The sequence below is a fragment of the Gamsiella multidivaricata genome (assembly GCF_025024155.1).
Source record: "Gamsiella multidivaricata strain RSA 2152 chromosome Unknown BC939scaffold_63, whole genome shotgun sequence".
Lineage (NCBI taxonomy): Eukaryota > Fungi > Mortierellomycota > Mortierellomycetes > Mortierellales > Mortierellaceae > Gamsiella > Gamsiella multidivaricata.
In genome coordinates, this window is record NW_026251771.1 from 171,653 (window position 1) to 192,008 (window position 20,356).

At 50.3% G+C, this 20,356-nt stretch overlaps 9 protein-coding genes across 9 annotated transcripts; 3 read left to right on the top strand and 6 right to left on the bottom strand.

Moving 5' to 3' along the window:
- Positions 1-609: 609 nt before the first annotated feature.
- Positions 610-2,414, top strand: BC939DRAFT_495404 (uncharacterized protein). The gene is made up of 4 exons (XM_051559645.1): positions 610-1,060; positions 1,415-1,578; positions 2,043-2,071; positions 2,111-2,414. Exons 1-4 carry the CDS (start codon positions 903-905, stop codon positions 2,327-2,329), a joined length of 570 nt encoding a protein of 189 aa, XP_051409165.1. The 5' UTR covers positions 610-902; the 3' UTR covers positions 2,330-2,414.
- BC939DRAFT_460700 (uncharacterized protein) lies at positions 2,415-4,534 on the bottom strand. Its single transcript, XM_051556920.1, has one exon. The coding sequence runs from the start codon at positions 4,070-4,072 to the stop codon at positions 2,534-2,536; it is 1,539 nt and encodes a 512-aa protein (XP_051409166.1). The 5' UTR covers positions 4,073-4,534; the 3' UTR covers positions 2,415-2,533.
- A 51-nt stretch (positions 4,535-4,585) lies between these two features.
- Positions 4,586-5,695, bottom strand: BC939DRAFT_460702 (uncharacterized protein). Its single transcript, XM_051556921.1, has one exon. The coding sequence runs from the start codon at positions 5,491-5,493 to the stop codon at positions 4,978-4,980; it is 516 nt and encodes a 171-aa protein (XP_051409167.1). The 5' UTR covers positions 5,494-5,695; the 3' UTR covers positions 4,586-4,977.
- A 506-nt stretch (positions 5,696-6,201) lies between these two features.
- Positions 6,202-9,577, top strand: BC939DRAFT_505926 (transcriptional repressor TCF25-domain-containing protein; the record flags this gene model as incomplete). Its single annotated transcript, XM_051560733.1, has 8 exons — positions 6,202-6,402; positions 6,492-6,551; positions 6,654-6,943; positions 7,047-7,396; positions 7,491-7,607; positions 7,701-8,217; positions 8,346-8,418; positions 8,528-9,577. 8 exons carry the CDS (start codon positions 6,202-6,204, stop codon positions 9,575-9,577), a joined length of 2,658 nt encoding a protein of 885 aa, XP_051409168.1.
- A 149-nt stretch (positions 9,578-9,726) lies between these two features.
- On the bottom strand, positions 9,727-10,442 carry BC939DRAFT_460714 (uncharacterized protein). The gene has a single exon (XM_051556922.1). It carries the CDS (start codon positions 10,280-10,282, stop codon positions 9,923-9,925), a length of 360 nt encoding a protein of 119 aa, XP_051409169.1. The 5' UTR covers positions 10,283-10,442; the 3' UTR covers positions 9,727-9,922.
- A 1,511-nt stretch (positions 10,443-11,953) lies between these two features.
- BC939DRAFT_460716 (uncharacterized protein) lies at positions 11,954-12,556 on the bottom strand (the record flags this gene model as incomplete). The annotated part of the gene is made up of 1 exon (XM_051556923.1): positions 11,954-12,556. A coding segment is annotated over one exon (603 nt), but the record flags the coding sequence as incomplete, so codon positions are not given.
- A 419-nt stretch (positions 12,557-12,975) lies between these two features.
- BC939DRAFT_460720 (uncharacterized protein) lies at positions 12,976-14,827 on the bottom strand. Its single transcript, XM_051556924.1, has 2 exons — positions 14,034-14,827; positions 12,976-13,633 (listed from the first exon to the last, which is right to left on the bottom strand). Exons 1-2 carry the CDS (start codon positions 14,326-14,328, stop codon positions 13,320-13,322), a joined length of 609 nt encoding a protein of 202 aa, XP_051409171.1. The 5' UTR covers positions 14,329-14,827; the 3' UTR covers positions 12,976-13,319.
- A 1,482-nt stretch (positions 14,828-16,309) lies between these two features.
- BC939DRAFT_460725 (ribosomal protein L1p/L10e family-domain-containing protein) lies at positions 16,310-18,003 on the top strand. The gene is made up of 4 exons (XM_051556925.1): positions 16,310-16,443; positions 16,697-16,842; positions 16,996-17,358; positions 17,466-18,003. Exons 1-4 carry the CDS (start codon positions 16,426-16,428, stop codon positions 17,749-17,751), a joined length of 813 nt encoding a protein of 270 aa, XP_051409172.1. The 5' UTR covers positions 16,310-16,425; the 3' UTR covers positions 17,752-18,003.
- Positions 18,004-18,145: 142 nt separating this feature from the next.
- Positions 18,146-20,322, bottom strand: BC939DRAFT_460727 (uncharacterized protein). The gene has a single exon (XM_051556926.1). It carries the CDS (start codon positions 20,097-20,099, stop codon positions 18,168-18,170), a length of 1,932 nt encoding a protein of 643 aa, XP_051409173.1. The 5' UTR covers positions 20,100-20,322; the 3' UTR covers positions 18,146-18,167.
- Positions 20,323-20,356: the final 34 nt, after the last annotated feature.

Genomic DNA, 20,356 nt, shown 5'->3' on the forward strand with positions numbered 1-20,356 from the left:
ATTTGCTGTGGCGTATGCATGCACATGCTCCCTTGCAAGTCCTCTTTGGTCTACCACAACATTTTGAATGTCAGCATCTCAAGAAAAAGCTGTGCATGTTAGTCCGGCAAGCATATCGCTTGTTTGTGTGTGTTCCATCAAAGGGTCCAAGGTCCATCTCTAGTTTCTTGTGCTTGTGCTTGTGCTTGTGCTTGTGCTTGTGCTTGTGCCCGACATTGGCGTTGGCATTGACATTGGCATTGACAGTGCAATGTAGTCCTTCTATCGCGTCCTGTCATTTCGAAAAGCAGGAAAAAAGACCAAGTATGAAAGGAAACATGAAGGGAAACATGAAGGGAAAGGTAGACATGTATACCGCATAAGCAACATACACACAGACATACATAAGTAAAAAAAATCCTCATCGATAACGATGCGTGTATATGCTGTCTGTCTCTGCACAGCGAACACAAAGGGATGAATCGGAGCAAATGGCTCTGCGCGGTCGTACCGTTCCCTTACTTTGTGCAACTCTGACCCACGCAGACTCCTGCGGGCGGCTTACTGCACTCGGCGCTTTTTTATTATTTTGTTCTCCCATTTTTCTGCTTTATTCATGCTGCTTCCATTCTCATTTCCTGGACATTTATTTTAGCAGTGAACCAAAAGATTGGGCAATTCTCTATTGCGTCTTCAGCTCAAAGGGGGCGCATAAGTGGTGATGACACGATTCATTTGTACGATTAAAAAACGGAGAGAAGGATAAGAGTGGCTGGACGATAACGCGTCCCATTAACGTTCTCCAGTTTTCATGGGAATCATCCTTTGTAATGCTGTTCAGCAACATATGGAAAACCATCTCGTTACCTCACTGCGTCCTTCTTCGCAAAGCAACTTGCCACGGTTTTGTTTGGTCTGCATGAATGAGTCTGTCCCAACGCCAAATAAACAAGACGAAGAGAAAGAAGAAGAAAAAACTTCCTCCCCAGATGCTCCCGCCCTTTACCCCCATGCCTATGCCTATGCCCATGCTCATGCCCATGCTTATGCCCATGCTTGCGCCCACGCCCACAAGTGTACTGTACGCGGAAAACGCGTACTCATGTCCTCGTACGCCTGCCCGGGCTGAGTGCCCTCGGCTTCCATGGTGCATGGACCAATTCGCCCTCCTCCCTCCTTTCCCTCCCTTTCTCTTTTTCTTTCTCTTTTTCTTTTTCTTTTTCTTTTTCTTTCTCACATCCGTCCGTCTTTGTCCACCTGGGAAGATTTTTTTTTTTCTTTTGAACAACAAACAGAACTCTGTGCATGGTGCATGTATGCACGCAAGGCGGGAAACTCTTTGGGATGGAAGAAGAAAAAAAAACTCCAGGGTGGCAGAGCTTGATGTATGCTCGCGTAAGGCATCTGAACGGTCAGACAATACCTACGAATATAGTCTTAGCACCTTGCCGCCTACCGCAGAAGCCACAATCCATGACCATTCGACAGGGCCCATCATTGAGCGGGAGGGATTACACGATCGTGTACCTCGCTGTACGGGCGCAAGGAAACTGGTGCCCAAGAACACAATCGAACCTTGTGATCAAGAATGTTCGAGAGGTAGTAGCTTTTTAATGGCTGACCATGTATCCGGCTGATGTGTGGTACCCCTCGGAGTAAATAGTCCCCCGCCGGATCTTGACACTATTGTCGTTCGATATAGCCACGCTTTGTCAGCCGGTACCCTGAGCCGATTCTTCTCACGTCTTCGTCCTCCTCTCTCCCCTATTTTTCGTTTCCTTCTGTCGGATTGCTAACCTCTCCTCACCATATCCGTGCATGAATGGGCCCTTCTTCGCCCTTCATAAGCAAATGCAATCGCAAAACCCAATCGCGAGGGGGGGTTTTTTTTTTTTGGGAAATCCACAGTGCAGCCCTTTCGTACCATTCTAAAGCACCGGATCGAGCCCTCACGGTGGCACAAAGAGCTGCGGCAATAGAATATTATGCAGAAATGGCCTTTCCCCCCCCCCATGACTAGACTATACACTTGTGCATACAGACCCTGACCCGGTTCTCTATAGATATTGCTTTGGAGGTGAAGGCGCCTATTGTAGGTCCGCACACTATGGGCTCGCTTTATTGTTTCTAGAAGAACCTCGCTTACAAAGACCCCATCTCCCCAGGGTGCACCTGTGACCTATCACAGGACGCGATTATCGGTGGCGAACCGGTTTGTGATCGACACTTGGTCTCACCCTCGGGCGCACGCGCCGATTCTCTTTTGCTTCTGTTTTCGGACTCGAAGTGGACCTATCACAAGCGTGTCGTTCCATACACTGGGCGGTCTAAACGGGTGCTGGCAGTCTAAATGAGAGAGCCCTTCCTTGCTGCGGAGGCCCTGCCCCTTTCAGGAGGGCTCTTCCGAGGGATAGACGGTGGCAGTGTTTCAAGGGCGGGAAGGGTGCTGGGGATCCTCCGAAGGTGCTAACGCTGCTACGCCCCCATGTTAGTGGGCTGTCAGGAAACTGGACGCATCAAAAAAAAAAGGGGGGGGGAGCCTGTGGGGTTTATTCTACTGCAGCGGCCACTCACCCTCGTTTCTCTGCATTTCTGATCCCGTGGTGTGGGACGGAGCCAGTGCAAGGGCATTGTCCTGGTCACGCAGCTCCTCGTTGAGCTCTGCCAGGGCACGGGTCTGGCGACGTATCGATAGCAAGGCCTGAGGTGATTTTCTATGTAGCTCAAACATAGAGTTCTTTTCCACTTGTCCAGATCCATCCTTGTCCCCAGACTGAGGGTCCTGACCCATGTCCGCTGTATCTGCAACCGAGACCGCAGACGCAACCCCAGTCGGGATATGATCCTCACTCGTTTTCGGTATGCTCCTATTCCTCGACGAATCCCTGCGAGAAGATGCGCTCGGCCTGCAATTGCCGCTGGTCTGTGACATGGACGACGACCTTGTCCGATGCGGCGGAAGTGCGCTTGACCGTGGTGATGGTGGTGGCTGAGGAAAGTAAACGAACTGCTGCTGCGCGGCCTGTGTGATATCATCCTGATAGCTCTCAGCAGCTGCTCCGTCGCGTAGATCGTTGATACCACTGCCGCTACGGATATGGGATGATTCGAATTCCTCGTAAGGTGAATGACGGTAATGTCCATGTGGTGACCCAGGGCCCCCAGTGCTGTAATGGTCTTCACTAAATCCATGTCCGTGCCCTAGATACCCGACGCGTCCTGTATAGTTGGCAGCATACCGATCATGGTAACTTCTCGCCATTGCAGCTCCAGCGACATCGTATGCCCCCTCTTTGTCATATTCGTGCCACCCTCCTGTCACTCGCGTGCCTCCGTCGCCTCCACTGCCGTGGCGGCCGCTGCGTGGCGATCCCATGCCTGGATGGTCCCAAGGCTCTAATCCGACGGGCATCAACTCTACAGCTTTCTCTTTCCCTGCTCGCCATCGCCTTCTCTTTCGGATCCAGCCGATTAGGATGACTGTCGCACAAGCAGATACCAGGACCAGGGCTGCCACGATTATCAGGATGATCTGCCAAGTTTGAAGGCCTGTGCTGTGAGACAATGGATTCTGGGATGAAGATGCTGATGGAGGGAGGGGTTGAAACGGGTCAGGAATGATAGTTGGTCTCCTGGTGGTTGTGTATTTGGTGCTGTAGATCGTCGTCGTTGATCCGGAGATTACGGCCGTCTGTGGCACCACTGTCGTGATGGTGACAATCGACACCGTGGTGATGTATTGGGTGGTATACGGCGTCGTGGTCGTCATTGGTGTGGTTTCCTCGGGCGGCTGTGGGCCTTGCATCGTTTTGATCGTCGGAATTGTTGGTGGAGGTGGTTGTGTAGGCTGCGTTGCAATGCTAGTAGTTGGTTCTGGGTTTGCATTCGTCGGCGGTGGTTCTGAAGAGAATTGCGTGGGTGCAGTAGTGCTGGGGAATGGTGGGTCGGTCGTCGTTGTTGTTGGTGTTACAGGCGGATACGTTGACTCAGTAGTGATGGCTGTAGCAAGTGGCGATGTAGTCTCTGCCGTCGGAACAGGGGGAGGAGAAGGCATGGCAATGGCTATTGTAGGTGGTGGTTCTTGCGGTGCCATGGTCGCTAATGCGCAGGTGGTGATCCAGGCACCAAAAGTACGCTGGATGAAGTGGGACAGCCAGAAAAAGGCGGTGGAGCGGATACAAGCACAGTTACTAGGCAGACGTGCGACCCCGATCTGTTGAATGGAAATGGAGGGTGGAAATGGGTTAGCTGGAGGTGAGAGCACTAGAAGAAATTATGAAACGAGAAGGAGGATAAAGGATGCAGAAGAATGGAACTGTCGGTGTAGAGAATGGGGCAGGTTATTTGCGAAGTGCTAGAAGGTTAGGATGGCTGCCTGGATGTCGCCATGCAAGTCCTTATCCGAATGGTAAGCATGGACCAGATCCCCTCCAGGAGAGCGCGGCGAGAACTATGAAAAGACGGCTATGTATGAAGAGGAAAAATAAAGGGGAGCAGAGAGACGCATGGCCAGGCCGTAAAAAAAGAACAAGGGGACTTCTGGTGTTTAAGGGGGGGGGGAGGAGCTGCTCCAGCGGCGGATGTTCTCTGGACCAGAACCGAATGGGCACCAGTGGAGCACACATAGGACGCTTTTCTCGGCGAGTCCAGAGAACCATCCGATTCGATGCACGGAATTATCGAATGTCATCAAACTACGGGAAGCGTTCCTTGGCGCCTCCTACTTTTTCGGAAGTATACTGTACTGGCGCCTCAGAGTATCCGTGCTCCAGGATGCGGATCGAAGGATGGAGTCACAGCAAGATGAATACATGCTGCGGGTCTCCATTTCTGGCTCTTGCACAGAGCCGACACGCGATGCAACCAAGCACAGCAGTATGGACTGTGCGCATGTGGCGCATAGCAATTTTAATGGCAACCCTGCGTTTTATGCCTTATCACCGCTCATTCCAAATGCTTTATTCAAAAGTGCTGCGACAAGCATGAATGTCTATCAACTTATGCCTCCTGCTCGTCGTCCGAAAACTGCATCCGTGCTAAGAAGGACTCTCCAGCCTCATCGTCGCTGTCACTTAATTCGCTCCGACCCGATCCAGGGCTTTGGCCCACACCCTTTGCGCTTCCGTCCTGTCCTTCCTCCATATCTGGAAACCACAGGTTGGGCCCATATGAGATACAAAGCTCCTCCTCTGGATGGATCTCGCGTAGGGTAGTGTACCGGATCAGTTTGTTCTCAAAGTCCCGCTGGAAACCGACGTTGGGATTGTTGGAGTGGTTGAACATGCTGCCGAGGCCTAGCGCTAGAGCCATGCCGCCCTGCCATCGGTATGTGTAATGGTCGAGCTGGGTGTGCTGGCCGTGGGTATGATACTCCTCCGAGGGGAAGAGAAGGACCGGTGAGATATCAACGACTGTGCGAGCAGGGATGAATTTTCGGGTGACAACACCCCGGCCTTTTGCACCGCAATCCTGGATGCAGAGAGAACGTTGATCGAATAGCTGAGTGGGGTCCATGGCTAACCATAGGAGAGATAACAAGAAAGTGTCGAGCTTTGGGGGGTCAGGGGCCGATGGAAGTGGCCAGGGGATGAGCAGTTGAAGGCTCCGGTTCCAGAGTGGGGGGGTTCCTGGAAATACGGAGTGGAGGAGAGGGACAGGAAATAGCCAATGCCCAGGTTATTGTCGAACAGGGGCAAGGAAGGATCCACAAACAACAACAACAACAAAAATGTTTTTCTACAGGTGTGCTCGAATCTTGATTGTCCTTGAACACGAATTCTCAAGCAGCCATCCATGGGCACCTTGCATGCCCAGGCGAATCCATCGCTGCCGAGGGCATTGTAAAGAAAGTGCAGCTGCAAGCGGTGCACTCATGGCGCTTGCTCCCTTTCCCCAATCCACCTTGCTCCCCATTCTCAATGGTGCATCAACATGTGGCGGGTCAGCTTCAACCCACCACCGCCCGCTCCAATCGATACCACCCCTGGTTGCATTAATTCATGGACCTTGAAATAGAGTTTACGCACTTCGTCTCAATGAGCTGTATTAAGCGCCACTGTTGCAAATTAGTGATGCGGAAACGTCCTGTACTCCTTGAGGTCCATTCGGATCAGCGCCCTCTGTTCTTTCCGCTTCTCATTTGCTTCACACGATCCGCAGCTTCGCCTTACGCCTCACCATCTATATAAACCACCTAATCCCTTGTCCCTGAACCGATCCACCATGTCCAGTCGAGCCATGAAAAAACTACTCCGCGACTCAAACGGGCCTACGCCACTGAAGGACCGCGACCAGCATAACGCCACGACGGAGCTCCGCCCAGAAAACAAAGAGAACGAGGAACAGGATGCCAACGAAAACGGCAGTGAGGAAGAGGACGACTACATTGCCGAGAGGCCCTCTGCAAGGAATCTCTTTGCTCTGGTATGCTTTCATATCAAAACCGCAGCCGTGAATCAAGTTGTATCAGTTCGCCTCAGCGACCAACCAAAAGCACTCGTTTCTCTCAATAGCTGGACGAGGATGATCAGGAAGACGATTCCGAGCCCGACGAAGAGGACAAGGAGCCAACAGTATGTCTCCAAGTGTGTATACGTGTGTGCGTTTTGATGCAATGGCACCCAGGACGTGTCGCTCACAGAATATGCTATCCGCCTTCGACTACGCCTGAGTAGAATATCATTCCAGTCGCGACCTCCAACAAAAAGAAGAAGAATAAGAAAAAGAAATCTGGAGCAAGCGCCGCTGTAGCCAACCCTTTTGATGCCCTCAAGGATGACAAGAATGATACAACAACAGCAGATACTGTAGATTCGACACCGATCTCAGAACAGGCCGACGACTCAACAGCAACTGCCAAGACAAAAAAGAACAAAAGGAAACAGAAAGGCAAAGCTGTTGCCAAATCCCTGGAGGAGATGAGCGTCGAGGAGTTCGAGAGGAGCCTTCAACAAATGAATCAAAAGTAAGGAAGTATACATTTTCCATGCGTTGCTTGTCCCCCCTCTGTTAATAGCAACTGATCTTTTTTTTTTTTTTTTTTTTTTTTTTTTTTCCTTTAAACAAAGGCTTGGAGATATGTCGTCTGCTGGCGGATCGTCTCAGAAATCAACTGTCACTCCCTTGAAACAGCTTCTAGCAGTCGATACCCGGTTCCTGGATGCGGATGCGGAGATGAAAAAGATGTTTGGCGCCCGAGTTGTCAACTCTGAGATCAAGGATCGCCGATACGCCAAGGTCACGAAGAAGGCGCTGCTGGCTCAGCCCAGAAATACTTGGCCTGTTCGCAAGGCTTCAGGCCTGAGCATGGAGATCGTTGAGATGGACGAGAAGGAGAACGTGACAACCTTCAAAATTGTACACTCGGAGTACTATCAACGGACACAGCTCAAGTTCTTGGCTGCCGTCGCGTCCTATGGTAACCAATAATGAGATGGATTCGCATTCGCTCTTTTTGTCTTTGATCTGCTGGATGACTTGGGCTGATGCGTGTTGCTAATGCTCTCTTTTAGATCCCGGGAATTTGGTGGCGCTTCTTCGGGAGAGTCCGTTTCATATCGATAGTTTATTGCAGCTTTCTGAAGTCAGCAAGCACAATGGCGATAACAGTCTTGCGGGCGAATTTATTGGTAAGGATATCACTGCTTGGCTCATCTACGACATTACAACCGTCTTTGAAACTGATATCCCGATATACACTTATGTTGTTGTGCATGTTATAGAGCAAGCTCTTTATGCCTTTGAAAAGAGCTTCCACAGTTTGTTCAACATTGCCTCTGGCGCTGTGCGCTTGAACTTTATGGAGGTTGAGAATCGATCTTTCTTCCTCGCCATTCATCGACACATCCAGTTCCTGGGCCGACGAGGCTGCTGGAGAACAGCGTTTGAGTTCAACAGGTTGTTGCTCAGCCTGGATCCCAAGAATGACCCATTGGGTGCCTTACTCTCGATTGACTTTTACGCTCTGAAGGCGCAGGAATACGTCTATCTCACAAAACTGTACGAACGCATGGAGGTGGATCATGGACTGAACCGCATGCCCAACTTTCTGTACTCAATTGCGATGGCCTACTTTCACCTGGAGACAGCCCAGGGCGACAACAAACACGAGCAGAGCTCAAGGATGCTGCAGAGGGCCATCCTCATGTTCCCAACCGCGGTCCCACTATTGGCGGAGCAGGGCAACTTTAGCGTAGATAACGAGATAGCAGGCGAGGCAGCATTTTACCCGGCAGCAGAGTAAGCGGACAAAACTCTCTTTGTATTCTCAGATATGGCGGGAGAGAGAGAGAGAGAGAGGGGGGGGGTTATTATTGTCGTCAGCCTGCTAACGTATGTGTCCGTTGTTCTTTTGACTATCTGCATAGTCTCCCTAAAGTCCTCGATCTCTATGTGCATCTCTTTGTGTTGAGGAACTTTGCATTGTGGAAGGAACCAGAGGTAAGAGGCCATAGATTTTGTCTTGTACTATACTGGACATATTGAAGTCCAATGTGGGGGGTTCTTACTCGTACGAGACTAACAACCGTCAAATCCTTTCAAACGATAGGTCATTGCGTGGCTCAAGTCGAATGTGCAGGTGTGTGTTCAGTCGCGATTCAAGAACCAGAGCGATTCGGACGTCAAGGATGCCAAGGCCCTCCTTACAGAATTCACGAGTGCCGCTGCTTCAAAGAGTCCCGTTTTGAGCTATGGACCCGACGGAACGCTAGAGTCCGATGATTATTCATCCTCATCAATGGAATCCAACAAAGTCTCGCTTAGAGTATGTCGCCATGTCCTTGTCTCGGAATATAACTCTTTGGCTCGGTTCTTGCCTCAGGAGATTGTCACGGCGACAATGCATATGCACGATCCTTTGCCTCCTCCAGGATCCCGGAATGTGTATGAGGAGCGGTTTGAAGCCCAGAGGGGTGCAGGTGGATTGTTTGGCGAGGCCCGGGATGCGGCACAGAGTGTCCTGGAAGAAGTGGTCCGCAGACTTCGAGCAGGCGGTTTGGGTGGTCTTGGTGGTGGTGGCGGCGCTGGTGGCGCTGGTGGCGCTGAGGCGGGAGAGTTACAGGAGGCTCAATTGAGACAGATCGCGGAGGCAGTTCAGATGCTAAGGCAGGGGCATGCACCGCCTGGTGCCTTGCCAGGTGCCTTGCCGGGCGCCTTTCCTGGCCAGCGGGCACCGGCACCGGCAGGCGATCGTCCTGAAGGTATAGCAGCGATGGCTGCTGCTGGTGGGCCAGACGGCGCAGAAGGGCAGCATGGGGCAGCACTGGGAGCTGAGGTGGAGGAGAGTCTGGCGGTGGAGACGGCAGGAAATGCATCGATGTTCCAGTCGTTGAGTGATATGATGCGTCTGCTTGGATTTGGAGCCAGAGGTGGAGCTGGAGCCGAAGGCGCTGATGCAGCAGATGGTGGGGATGGTCGAGCGCTGACTCAGGAAGAGCAGGATGAACTCATGGCTGCGGTTGTGAACAATTTTCCATATCCTGATGGTGCGGAGGAGGGTGAAGGAGAAGAGGAGGACTACACGGACGAGGAGGATCAACCCTTTGGATCGGACGGAGACGATGGCTGGGAGCCCTATGATCCTGCAGCATATGAATAGATTGAGCATTACATTTTGTGTTACCGATAGAAAGTACAAAAAGCAATGGATGATGGATGATACTTACAGCGACAGACAAGATATCGACCTGGCTCGTTGTTTCTTTTATTGGAATGATGATGATGATGTTGATGATGATGTTGATGATGATGATGTTGATGATGATGATGATGATGATGATGATGATGATGATGATGATGATGATGATGATGATTATTTGCTAGGGGAGCGATACGAGACGCGATCTGGGATAACAAGTTATTCCCGATACATGGACCTCTCTGAAAGCAAGTGTATATGAGTGTGCAAGAAAGAGCGATGCTGCAGGATACGACATTGTGATGTCTATGAGGTTGTTGTCATTGTCGTCGCGTTGCTGATATGAACTCCACCCATATTGGAACTGCCGGCGTTTGAATTCGCATTCGCATTCGCGGCCGTGTTCGCGTTCACGTTCACGTTAGCGCCCGCGCCTGAACCAGCAGCGGTCAAGCTCGAGGCTGTCGAGACCGCCTCCATCTCGACCTGCATCCTCGATCCTTTACCCTTCCTCACGATCAACACATTCTCAACGGGCGCATCCGTGCCCGCGACAGCGGCGGCGGCGGCTTCGACCAGGATCGGTTGCAGAATCCGTCGTCGGGCATTGATAAACCAGTTACTGATCTGGTTCATCGAGAGCTGAGTTGCATTCGACAGGCGCATCTTTTCTTCCTCGGTCGGATATGGGTGGATCGCGTTCTGGACCAGCCAGGATTTCAGAACGGAGGTCACGGATTTCGGGAGGTTCCCGCGGCGTTTGCGGTTCGGATCCAGTCCTCCGCTGGATTGGGATGTGTTGTTGTTGTTGTTGTTGTTGTTGTTGTTCGCGCTTGGTGAAAGGTCTCTGGTGGTGCTGGTGGATGTCGCACTGATGGCGGCAGTGGCAGAGGTTTTGTGGTTATCGCTGTTGCTATTGTTGTTGCTGGAATGATAAGTGGATGAAGGTGCGTCTGCGGTATCGGTGCCAGCTGTATGCGCTGATGATCCGGGGCTCACAAACGACGCTGGCTTCACTGGGACAGGCCGTGGGAGTGTATCTAGCGCATGTGGTGGTCTCGAAAACAGTTGCTGCTGGTACTGATGCTGATGCTGGTGCTGGAGTTGTGGGTGGCTTTGATGCTTCGGGTGCTGGTGCGGAACAAATTCTGTCCTGCTAGGGGATGAGTGGATGGTCCTTTGGCTATTCGAGCGATGCAGTCCAGATACTTCAGGGTCATGTGGTGATGGTGGAAAGGGCGATCCTTGGTAGTGGGCGTCCCGAGATTGCGAATTCTGCTGCTGGTGCTGATGCTGTTTCGAATAACCCAATCCAGAAATAGAAGGCGGCTCCCGGGATCTTGGCGAAGACCCTGCAGAAGAGGATCCTGAGGAATGTATGCCCCCAGGCTTCAAAGTCGAAGATGGCAACAAACTATCCATGGAGGGTAACTTTGTAGAATTGGCTGATCCCTGTTCGTATCTAGATCCTGTTCTCGAGCTGCTCTGTCTTGAGTACTCTTCCATGGAGCGAGACGGGCACGTATCCTGGCTATAGTGGCGGCCGTGCTGGGATAGGTGAGGAGCCGACTGATGCTGATGATGCTGATGCTGTGTCTGCTCATACGGATATTGAGGCGAAGGAAACATGTCCTGCGATGGTCGCATAGGCGATGGCGATAACGATGGAGACGGGGTGTGAGAGGTTGGTGAGTAGCCTGCTCCTCCTGCTCGTCTATCATGAATTCTCGGGTCCTCTAGATACTCTCCTCGATCAAAGTGGCTGGATGAGGACATGTCTTCATACGTCGAGGGGACTTCAACCCCGGTCCGGAATCTGGAGGAATCACTTCTGCCAGTACTGCTAGCAATCTCAATAGAATGCTCGTATGGATGTAGACGGGTATAACTCCTCGTGCTCTGTATCAGAGGTAGACTCTTGGACAAGGCCAACGTCTGCTGCTGTTGAGGATGCAATGGTGGTAGCGAGGGGTTGTAGTGATGGTAATGGTGGTGGTAGTGGCTCACAGCCCCGGACTTTGTGATAGCCGCCAACTGACTGGCGGAAGATGAAGAGGACAACCGCTGCTCCTGCTCTTGTTCCTGTTCACGTTCTCTCCTCTCGAGATTGCGAGTGTACCGGACCAGTTCCCACCAGAGCAGACTGTTCTGCTGCAGCATCCTTTGGATCCGTTTACGGTGCATGTCTACTCCCCTTGCTGGAGCCAGGGTCCTGGCGAGTGCGTCCATGGATGGCGAGGTGTTGGAGGAGTATGACGAAGGGAGCGACACTGTTGATGGCGAGGAAGAGATGAACGATGTCGAGGATGTCTCATTATCGGTGGTGGTGCTGTTGTTGTTGTTGTTGTTGTTGTTGCTATTGCTGTTATTGTTGTTGCTATTGTCATGGTTGTTGTGGTCCTCGGTATGCTTTAAAACACTCTCGGCATGAACCCCTATCCGAGACCTGCTCCTGGACATGTCCTCTAGCTCTTGTAGACCACGTTCTTGATGGCTTTCATAACTACTGCTGTTAGTGGGATTTTTAGTTCGGCTCTCGTCGTCGTCGTCCTTGTCCTCGATAATAGTCGTGGTGCTGGCCTGCAAACGGACATAACCAGGATCGCTCTCGTCCATGTAGACCTCATCCACATCCATATGCGTGTCCTGTAAGGATGGGCCCAGGTGTCCATAGTCTTTGTAGTGTCCGTCAGCGACCCTGTCCTGTTCTTGTGGGTCCTGTTCTCCAGTTTTGGTATGCCTTTGGAGCTCTGTCCTTGTCTCTGTGCTTGAAGAGGAAGAGGAATTGGAATTGATCCTCAGGTGTGGAGTAGAGGGGAGGACATGGGCGGCGGGTATATCTGATGAGGCATTGTGTCTGATGGAAGAAGAGGTAGAAGAAGAAGAAGAAGGGGCGAGGTCGTTGAAGAGGACGATGGGGGTGAAGATCTTCTGGGCCATCGGAGATATGACAAGGAAGGTGACAGGCGTCAATTACAAGAGGGCGTCGGTGTCAATGCCGGTGTTGATAGGATGCAGTGATGTACAGATAAGATGGAGAGAGAGCGGAGGAGGGGAAGGAAAGGAAGGAGCAGTGGGCCTGTGGACTGGCTGTGAGTGGGTGATCCAGAGGCAGACTAGTAGTATGAATACAGAGCGGAAGAAAAAAAGCGATTTTTTTATTTGACAGACCACTCCCCCCTTCCCCGAAACAGAAGGGAGTGAGGACCTCACCGGTGAGAGGAAAAAAATGCCTCACTTTCGATAGCACGATGTTAGAATTTTAGAATACCCCGGACTCAATCTCATTTCTATACTCAATCCCATATCAAGGTGTCCATCTCCCAGGAAGACTTCATCGGCAATTGAGGCCATTGATTGGCTGGTTACCATGCAGCTTCAATTTAATAATCCAAATATGATGATCTATGGCATCTGTCACACCTTGTCAACCCTGACCTGTCTAGTCTAATCGACATCCCATTGATATGTAACAACCTTGCCGGTTTCAATGCTGTCCAGTAGACTAGTGCTGTTCGTCTTGCTATGTTGCTCTGCTTGAACAGCTGCAACCAATATCTTTATTCTGGGGTGTCATGGGGGATTTCGTGTCAAAGAGGAGAGAGAGAGAAAGAAAAGAAACGAAGAAATGAGGGAACAATAACAAAACAATTCTAATAGTGCGTACATTCGTTTTTTTTTTCTTGATTGGTTTACTTGTTTCTTAACGGTAAAGGTGGTCAGCCTCGAGGTTACGCGCCAACTCGACCTCCCACTTGTCACCGTTCGCCAACAGCTTTTCCTTGTTGTACAAAAGCTCCTCGTGTGTTTCCGTCGCATACTCGTAATTGGGTCCCTCCACGATTGCATCGACAGGGCAGGCCTCTTGACAGAAACCGCAGTAGATGCACTTGGTCATGTCGATATCGTAACGCGTCGTGCGGCGAGATCCGTCCTCACGAGGCTCAGCCTCGATAGTAATGGCCTGAGCAGGGCAGATGGCCTCACAAAGCTTGCAGGCAATGCAGCGCTCCTCTCCTACAAACGGACAACACGACAGATTAAAAAAGCCATTTACCGTTAGATCATTACTCAAATCTTTTTTGTCTGCCGGTATGCAGCGCTGAAATTGCACTGGCATTACAGCTGTAGACTGTCATCTCCTAATGTCTGTCAGATGGCGCAATAGGTGATCCTGGATGTCGAATCTAGTGTTGTTGTATCCAGCTCCATGCATTGACGGCATCATTGTACTAACTTTCTACAAGTCCTGCTTCCCGATTATGAATGGTCGCACTTTCCAATCATATTCTCCCACTTCGATAGATGTTCCTACATCCTTGCGCCTATTCAATCCTGGTCCTGTTATTCGCGCTAGAATCGCGCTAATCCTGGCGTATAAATCAAAGTTCACATAACATGTTCATCATTAACGTACCTGAAGGATAACGTCTCAATGCGTGCTCGCCTCGGAAACGTGGGGACAGGGCGCCCTTCTCGAACGGATACATAAGTGTGTAAGGCGGTCTGAAGAAAGACTCCAAGACAACCCACATGCCACGGACCAGCTCGGTCAAGAGCAATGATTGTGAGGCCTTGTCCAGGGTCGAAGGTCCCTGTCCGGGGATGAAGCGGGTCGACGAATCGTCCTCAGGGAACTTTTCGCGATTAGCGCGGTAATCGTTTGTATTCTGGGCCTGAAACCTAGAGGAGACATGGAAGGAACGAGCCATGGCGGGAGTAAAGACGCGTGTCTGGACTAAAAAAATAAAAAGAAGTCGATACAGTTGCGGGAGACGGAGTGGCAGAGTCGGTTAGCGTATTTGTGACATGCGAGTGAAAAGGACGCGGATCATATATGCTGCCGCTCCAAATACTGGTGGCTAGTCCAAGTAAGATTATTGAAAGTATATCTTTAAGAGTAGTCGCTAGTTCCACGTTCCAGTAATATACATCGTATTGTCGGCGCCCATGTCCATGTGTTGATGGGTGTCGTGATTCGGATCCGAATGCATAAACATATGTGTCCCAGGTTCCGGATGTGTATGAGTAGCATGCAGGGAGTTGATCCCTTACCCCTTGGCACAGCAGCTGCCCTGATAACGTTGCGGAGCATGGTGATGGCGGATGAGTGGAGAGGGGAGGAGGTGGTGTAGTTGTGGGATGACGAAGATGACAATTGTGTCGGGCGGGCGGGCGATCGATCGAGCTCGGATCCGAAAAGGAATCAAGTGGACGTCACTTTTCGGATAGGCGACTCAAATTCTCTGATTGGCCAAACATTTGTATGGAAATAGCGAAGCGTATCCAGGCACAAGTCCATTAACGTCCATCATGCATCTTTCGTACTCTTTTTTCTTCCTTAACACACAACCCTTCATAGATAGTTTTTTTATCTCACACTTTCCAGAGTCAATCCCCTTTCGTACCCTCATTCTTCCCTCACTGTCATTCCTCGAAATAAGCATTGATGGCCTGTGGCCTTTTCTAAGAAAAAAAGGATATAAACCCAACCTCCCCAGTTCCACTGATCACAATCCCGCGATTCGAGTCGATATCCTTGGGTATTTTTTGTGTCAGCGTTCGCTACGCTTATTCCTCGCATTTTGTGGACGATGCGCACCGCATTGTCAAGCGAGAAACACTGAAGTTTGAGACCCAGACGAACTTGGTTCTTTACCTGAAGGGCCTTCCTTCAGAAGAAAAAAAAATCAGCCATACCCGTCGACAGGCGATTCGCGCGACGGCCTTGAAGCGGGCTCAAGGCAGTGTTATTCAGCTGGAGAACCGCGTGGAAAAGAAGCTACACGTGTGGAAACAGTAGTTCTTTACCATGTAGAGAAACCTGTCAAAGGCTTTCTCTTGGACGCTAGAGACGCGACAGGCACCTTCGGCAGAAGGAGTGGTTTGTGGAAGAGTATCAGACCGAGGCGGATCTCAAGATCGGCCGGGACTTCATGCCCGACAATACTGTCCTGTTACGGGACAGTGACATTCTCATTCACGCAAAGATCTCGACTGTTGTAACAGGTCTACAACTGTGCGGCGACCGATCCCGAAAGATCAATTTTTCATTTACGATGCTCTAGTCATTCTAGCGGCACTAAGGATCAATAGGACTCAGATCACAGTCCTGGGCATGGTATCCAAGAATGACTACAACACCAGCGTTTCCTCACTGAGATGTGCCACCAACTTTAGCATTATCAATCATTTAGATGGTAATGGTAACGTTCCCTGACAGACTGGTAGCCGCTTGCGTCACTTATGCAGCCTTGTTCTGATCTCTTTTTTTTAAGATGCTGCATCGATAATTCAGCAGTATCTATCTCACAGTCTGGTCGTTGTTAAGAATGCAATGTCAGCAACGTCGTTCGTGGGCATTTGCTTCACCAAAAGCGGCCTTTATGTCTTTAGCCTGTAGATAAGAATGGGGTGTATCCTTGGGAGCAAGCTGCAAAGTCGCAGACAGAGAATATCGGCAGCACCAGCAGCACAAGCATAGTTCCTGCCTCTGCAGGACTAGAAGGCGGCAGAAGGCGCAAGCGAACAGCATTTGTGGGGCTGCTCACCGGTCCTGTGACGTTTATGAGCTGAGATTTCGATCGTGTGCAATTAAAGAAAGGATTGGAATTTAGTGGCGATGAAGGACTGCCAAATATATAATGAGAAAACAATAACAAAGCATGGCAAAAAAAAAAAAAAAAAAAAAAAGGGAAAAGTAGCAGGAACTCTTTTCTACTACACACCTCTCAGCCTATTGATCGTCTTGCCCTGCATTGCTGCATCCCTTCATCCTCCCCCGCACGCATACCACCAATCAGTACACAATGCTCGACATCAAGCAGGTATGACATACAACTATTGTCCCCTGTTCCTGCCCTTTATTTGCAACCCATACAGGTTTCCACTCTCTATCTCTAAAATACCTGCTATGCAGATGTATTAGCTATGTTCAACAACCTACTTGGTATCTGTGGATACTAAGATGGATTTCGATTACCTCAATGAATGCTCTTTCTACCTCTCTACCAAGCTCAGCCCTGTGCAACTGATTGTACGAAACGCTAATTGCCTTCTAATTGCTTCGATCACTAATAGGCTGACAAGGCTGTTAAGGCCCTCCTCGGATATGTTGAGAAGAAGGGACAGGCCAAGAGCCAACTCATGGAGGAGGACCAGCATGTCTGGTTGATTATCGCCACCAAGAAGTTTTCCGACGAGAGTAAAGCAAAGCCCCATCGAATGTAACGACAACATTATTTACAGGAGCATCTCTGGAACGACTTCAAAAGAAAAAAAAAGAGAAAGAACACAATGACTTATTAGGCTCTCTTTGTCTTCTTTCTTTTGTTCTTCCCTCTTGGCATTATGCTGCTTGTTTTCATCCGTACCATCAGCCCACTTAAGCACTCGATCGCTGCACCAGATGCGGAGGTCTGTCTGTTCGTCAAGGATCCTCAGAAGGACTACAAGCGCTTGCTTGAGGAAAAGAATGTCAAGGGCGTCAGCAGAGTCATTGGCGTCTCAAAGCTTCGTGCCAAGTATAAGCCTTATGAGGCCAAGCGCCAATTGTGCGCCTCGTACGGAATGTTCTTGGCAGATGCTCGCGTCGTCACAGTCCTGCCCAAATTGCTCGGCAAGACCTTCTTCCTCAAGAAGAAGCAGCCCATTCCTGTGGACATGACCAAGGGCGACCTCAAGAAGGAGATTGCAAGAGCTATCGGATCAACGTACATGCACCTCACCTCTGGAACATGCACGTATGTATTCCCTTTCTTGAACGACCCGACATGCAAATCCCTGGCGGTTAACTTTTATTTTGACTGGGTTGCGCTAACATTGTTGTTCAATTTTCAAATCGTATTAGTGCTATCAAAATTGGATTGACGAGTCAGAGCGCGGCCGAGATCACTGCTAATATTGAGACCGCCATCCCTCATATCATCGAAAAGATTCCTCGTAAATGGAAGAACGTTCAGGCTATCAACTTGAAGACAAACGACTCAATCGCTCTCCCTATCTACAATTCATTGCCAGACGAGGGCACCACCCGCATCGTTGTCCCAGGAAAGAAAAACGCGTCAGTAGTGGATGTGGATGAGGAGGATGAGGATGAGGACGAGGAAGAAGATGAGGACGAGGACGAGGAGTAAAAGTTTACGTTTTTTTTTTCCAATCCCTGTCACCGACTCTATGCAACGCATGATTTTCCTTTTCTTGCATTCTTCACTCCACGCATTGTTACAATATTGTATATCTCTTTTTTTTTTTTTGTCCAAGAAAAAAAGAAGGGGAAAGGGGAGAACAGGTGCGGTGCAGTACGGTGGATGCATTTGTGTCAAGTCGTTTTTTTCTTTTTTGCATTTTAATAAACATATCAATCTCATCGGCATCTTCAAATTTTCCATCCACATGAACTGAAATGACTTGCTTATTTTGCATTATTATAGTCGCGTCGTGAATGGATGATAGTCATGCTCTTTGATCTGTGCAGTTTACTGGCCGGGCACCCATCGTTCCTGCTTTTTTTTTTTTTTTTTTTAATGTATTTGATACATGAGTGTCTAGCCTAATGATGGCCAGGATGGTTCTTGGTTGTCACGGTCTTCCAGATGACGATTTCTTCGTGAAAAGCCTCTTTAAGCGTAGGACTAGCCGAGATCGAAGCAGACGTTCCCTTTCTGTGCCCAGTGTCGTGCATAGTGTGACGAGGGTTATTCAGCGGAAACGTCATGGACTTGAGGACGTGACTGAGCGAGATACGTCTTTTGACCTTATCAGTCGACAAGGGATCAGAGGAATCCCTTTGACGGAGACCCCCACGCGGTACGGTCCCTGCCCTTGAAAGCCTGGAAGGATTTTTGAAAACGGATTCGGAATCTGGACTGGTAATAATTTTGTGGTCGTTCTTGCTAGCTAATCCCTTGTCAGAGCCCGATGACGGAAACGTAGAGCTGGCGACAGTCGATGGTGTGTGCGGCAAACCCTGAGGAGCAGCGTGACCATGAAGAGTGTCGTCGTTATCATCATGGTCTAGATCAGTTGTGTGATTGGTGTCGGTGGATATGGATGGGGATGACGCCGAAGAGCAGGACGAAGTAGACATTGAGGAGAGTGAGGGCAGCGATGGCGCAGACGAAGACCCTTCGGAACCCAGCCTGAGGCCACGAGCGGATGTAGACTCTGGTGCTGTGGTCGTCGATGATGCTGCCACTGGTAATGTTGCCGCTGTTTCTTCTGACGCCCTTGTAGCCGACTCTGTAGCGCTACTCTTGACTGGTTCCTGACTTCCCTTCTTGCGCAAGGACGATATGGATCCATACTGCTGAATGATCGGATGCTCTTTCTCGTCTTGCTCCCGCCGATCTCTCATCTGCTGCCCATCCGCGTGACTCTGGGCTGAGGGCTTGAGCCACTGCATGATCTCGTACTGCTGCGCCGAAAGATCCAATTGTGGTGGGATATTCTCGGGCAAGAGCCAGTACCAGACGTTCTCGAGGTATTGGTTCAGCTCCAAGACCCGTTCGAAGGCTCCCTCTTCATCGAAGCCGTGTGTCGTCGAAGAGGCATCGAAAGCGCGTTGGTTGGCTTTGACATTGGAAATCTTTTTCAGGAGCACCTGATAAAGTCCTGGATATGGATGGTGTACATGAAGGGCCGTCAGTGGAGGTGCATCCGCTGGTATTACCGGCACGTCCTGGTGTGCTTGTAATGCAATATCTGATATTTGGTTGTCATGATGATGATGATGATGATTATGATGATGAAAATAATGATGTTCTTGGAGGTGCGCATGGAGCGCATGCTCCAGACGAAGGACCATCTCGGACAGGTGTTCAAAGTCTTCGAAAGTCCTGTGGATGACATAGGAGGTCGTCTCAGATCGATCCAGTTGCGCAGGGACCGTCTTTGTCGGTACGATGTCCTGTTCCAGATTATTCTTGTCCTGCTGCGAATCATTGGTGGGCAAACTTGGCGGCACAAGGACCCTGCCGAGAACGGTCACCTGGATTGAGAACACTGTGACAGAACGGTCGCTCTTCTTAGTCTTACTGGAAGCTCCCCTCCGCTTGTAGAAGAAAGGGAGCAGGTGGTGCAGGAGTGCCGGACTCTTGCTGGGGCGTTGATGGGGATGATGGCGGTGATGGTGGTGATGATAATGGGAAGAAGACTTTGGCGACGTGGGTTTGTTGGATTTCATCCACGAGATGACTTTTGGAGGAGGACACTGTCGGGCGAGTTGGAAGGGCAGGTGGACGATGGTGGTTGTGGTCGTGGTCTCGTCGTGAGGGTCGACATCGGTCTTGATAGTAACATCCGTTGACTCAATTGAAGGCGGGTCTTCCTCATTCTCCTCTTGTAGTGGAAGCAGCTGCGTTTGTTGCGGTTGTTGCTGCTGAAGGTGGGGCTGTGCTTGGTGGTCCTTTGCGGATTCATGTTGCTCAGTGTGCTCTGACAAGGAAGGGGCAGAGCCGAGGGTGGGGGTGAGAGGAGGTGCCATTTGCAGCAGGGTATTATGCAGGGAAGGAATGGATGGATATCTGTTGAGATGCAATCTATGCACGACGTACACTTGTGAGGATGAGTGAGCTAGGGTAGGGTATGGAGAGCGATATTGCTGCTCAAGGGATAGTAGTGACTGGTGGACTTGGCCTGCTCATAAGACCAGCTGGATAACGAAGCGATCGAAGCAAAGGAGAGGAAAGAGAACAAAGAAGAAAAAGAGGCAGAGGGAGGAGAAAAAAAGATATAGGAAGA

Excerpts from the sequence above, each read along its gene's own strand:
- BC939DRAFT_460720 (XM_051556924.1), bottom strand. The coding sequence starts at position 14,328 with ATGGCTCGTTCCTTCCATGTCTCCTCTAGGTTTCAGGCCCAGAATACA. Across the intron at positions 13,634-14,033 it reads ATTGAGACGTTATCCTTCAG|GAGAGGAGCGCTGCATTGCC; the intron begins GTACGTTAATGA and ends GTCCGTTTGTAG.
- BC939DRAFT_460725 (XM_051556925.1), top strand. Across the intron at positions 16,843-16,995 it reads AAAGCAAAGCCCCATCGAAT|CCCACTTAAGCACTCGATCG; the intron begins GTAACGACAACA and ends CCGTACCATCAG. Across the intron at positions 17,359-17,465 it reads CTCACCTCTGGAACATGCAC|TGCTATCAAAATTGGATTGA; the intron begins GTATGTATTCCC and ends AAATCGTATTAG.
- BC939DRAFT_460727 (XM_051556926.1), bottom strand. The coding sequence starts at position 20,099 with ATGGCACCTCCTCTCACCCCCACCCTCGGCTCTGCCCCTTCCTTGTCA.
- BC939DRAFT_460702 (XM_051556921.1), bottom strand. The coding sequence starts at position 5,493 with ATGGACCCCACTCAGCTATTCGATCAACGTTCTCTCTGCATCCAGGAT.
- BC939DRAFT_495404 (XM_051559645.1), top strand. The coding sequence starts at position 903 with ATGAGTCTGTCCCAACGCCAAATAAACAAGACGAAGAGAAAGAAGAAG. Across the intron at positions 1,061-1,414 it reads CCCACGCCCACAAGTGTACT|TCTTAGCACCTTGCCGCCTA; the intron begins GTACGCGGAAAA and ends CTACGAATATAG. Across the intron at positions 2,072-2,110 it reads TGGAGGTGAAGGCGCCTATT|AAGAACCTCGCTTACAAAGA; the intron begins GTAGGTCCGCAC and ends TATTGTTTCTAG.
- BC939DRAFT_460700 (XM_051556920.1), bottom strand. The coding sequence starts at position 4,072 with ATGGCACCGCAAGAACCACCACCTACAATAGCCATTGCCATGCCTTCT.
- BC939DRAFT_460714 (XM_051556922.1), bottom strand. The coding sequence starts at position 10,282 with ATGCGCCTGTCGAATGCAACTCAGCTCTCGATGAACCAGATCAGTAAC.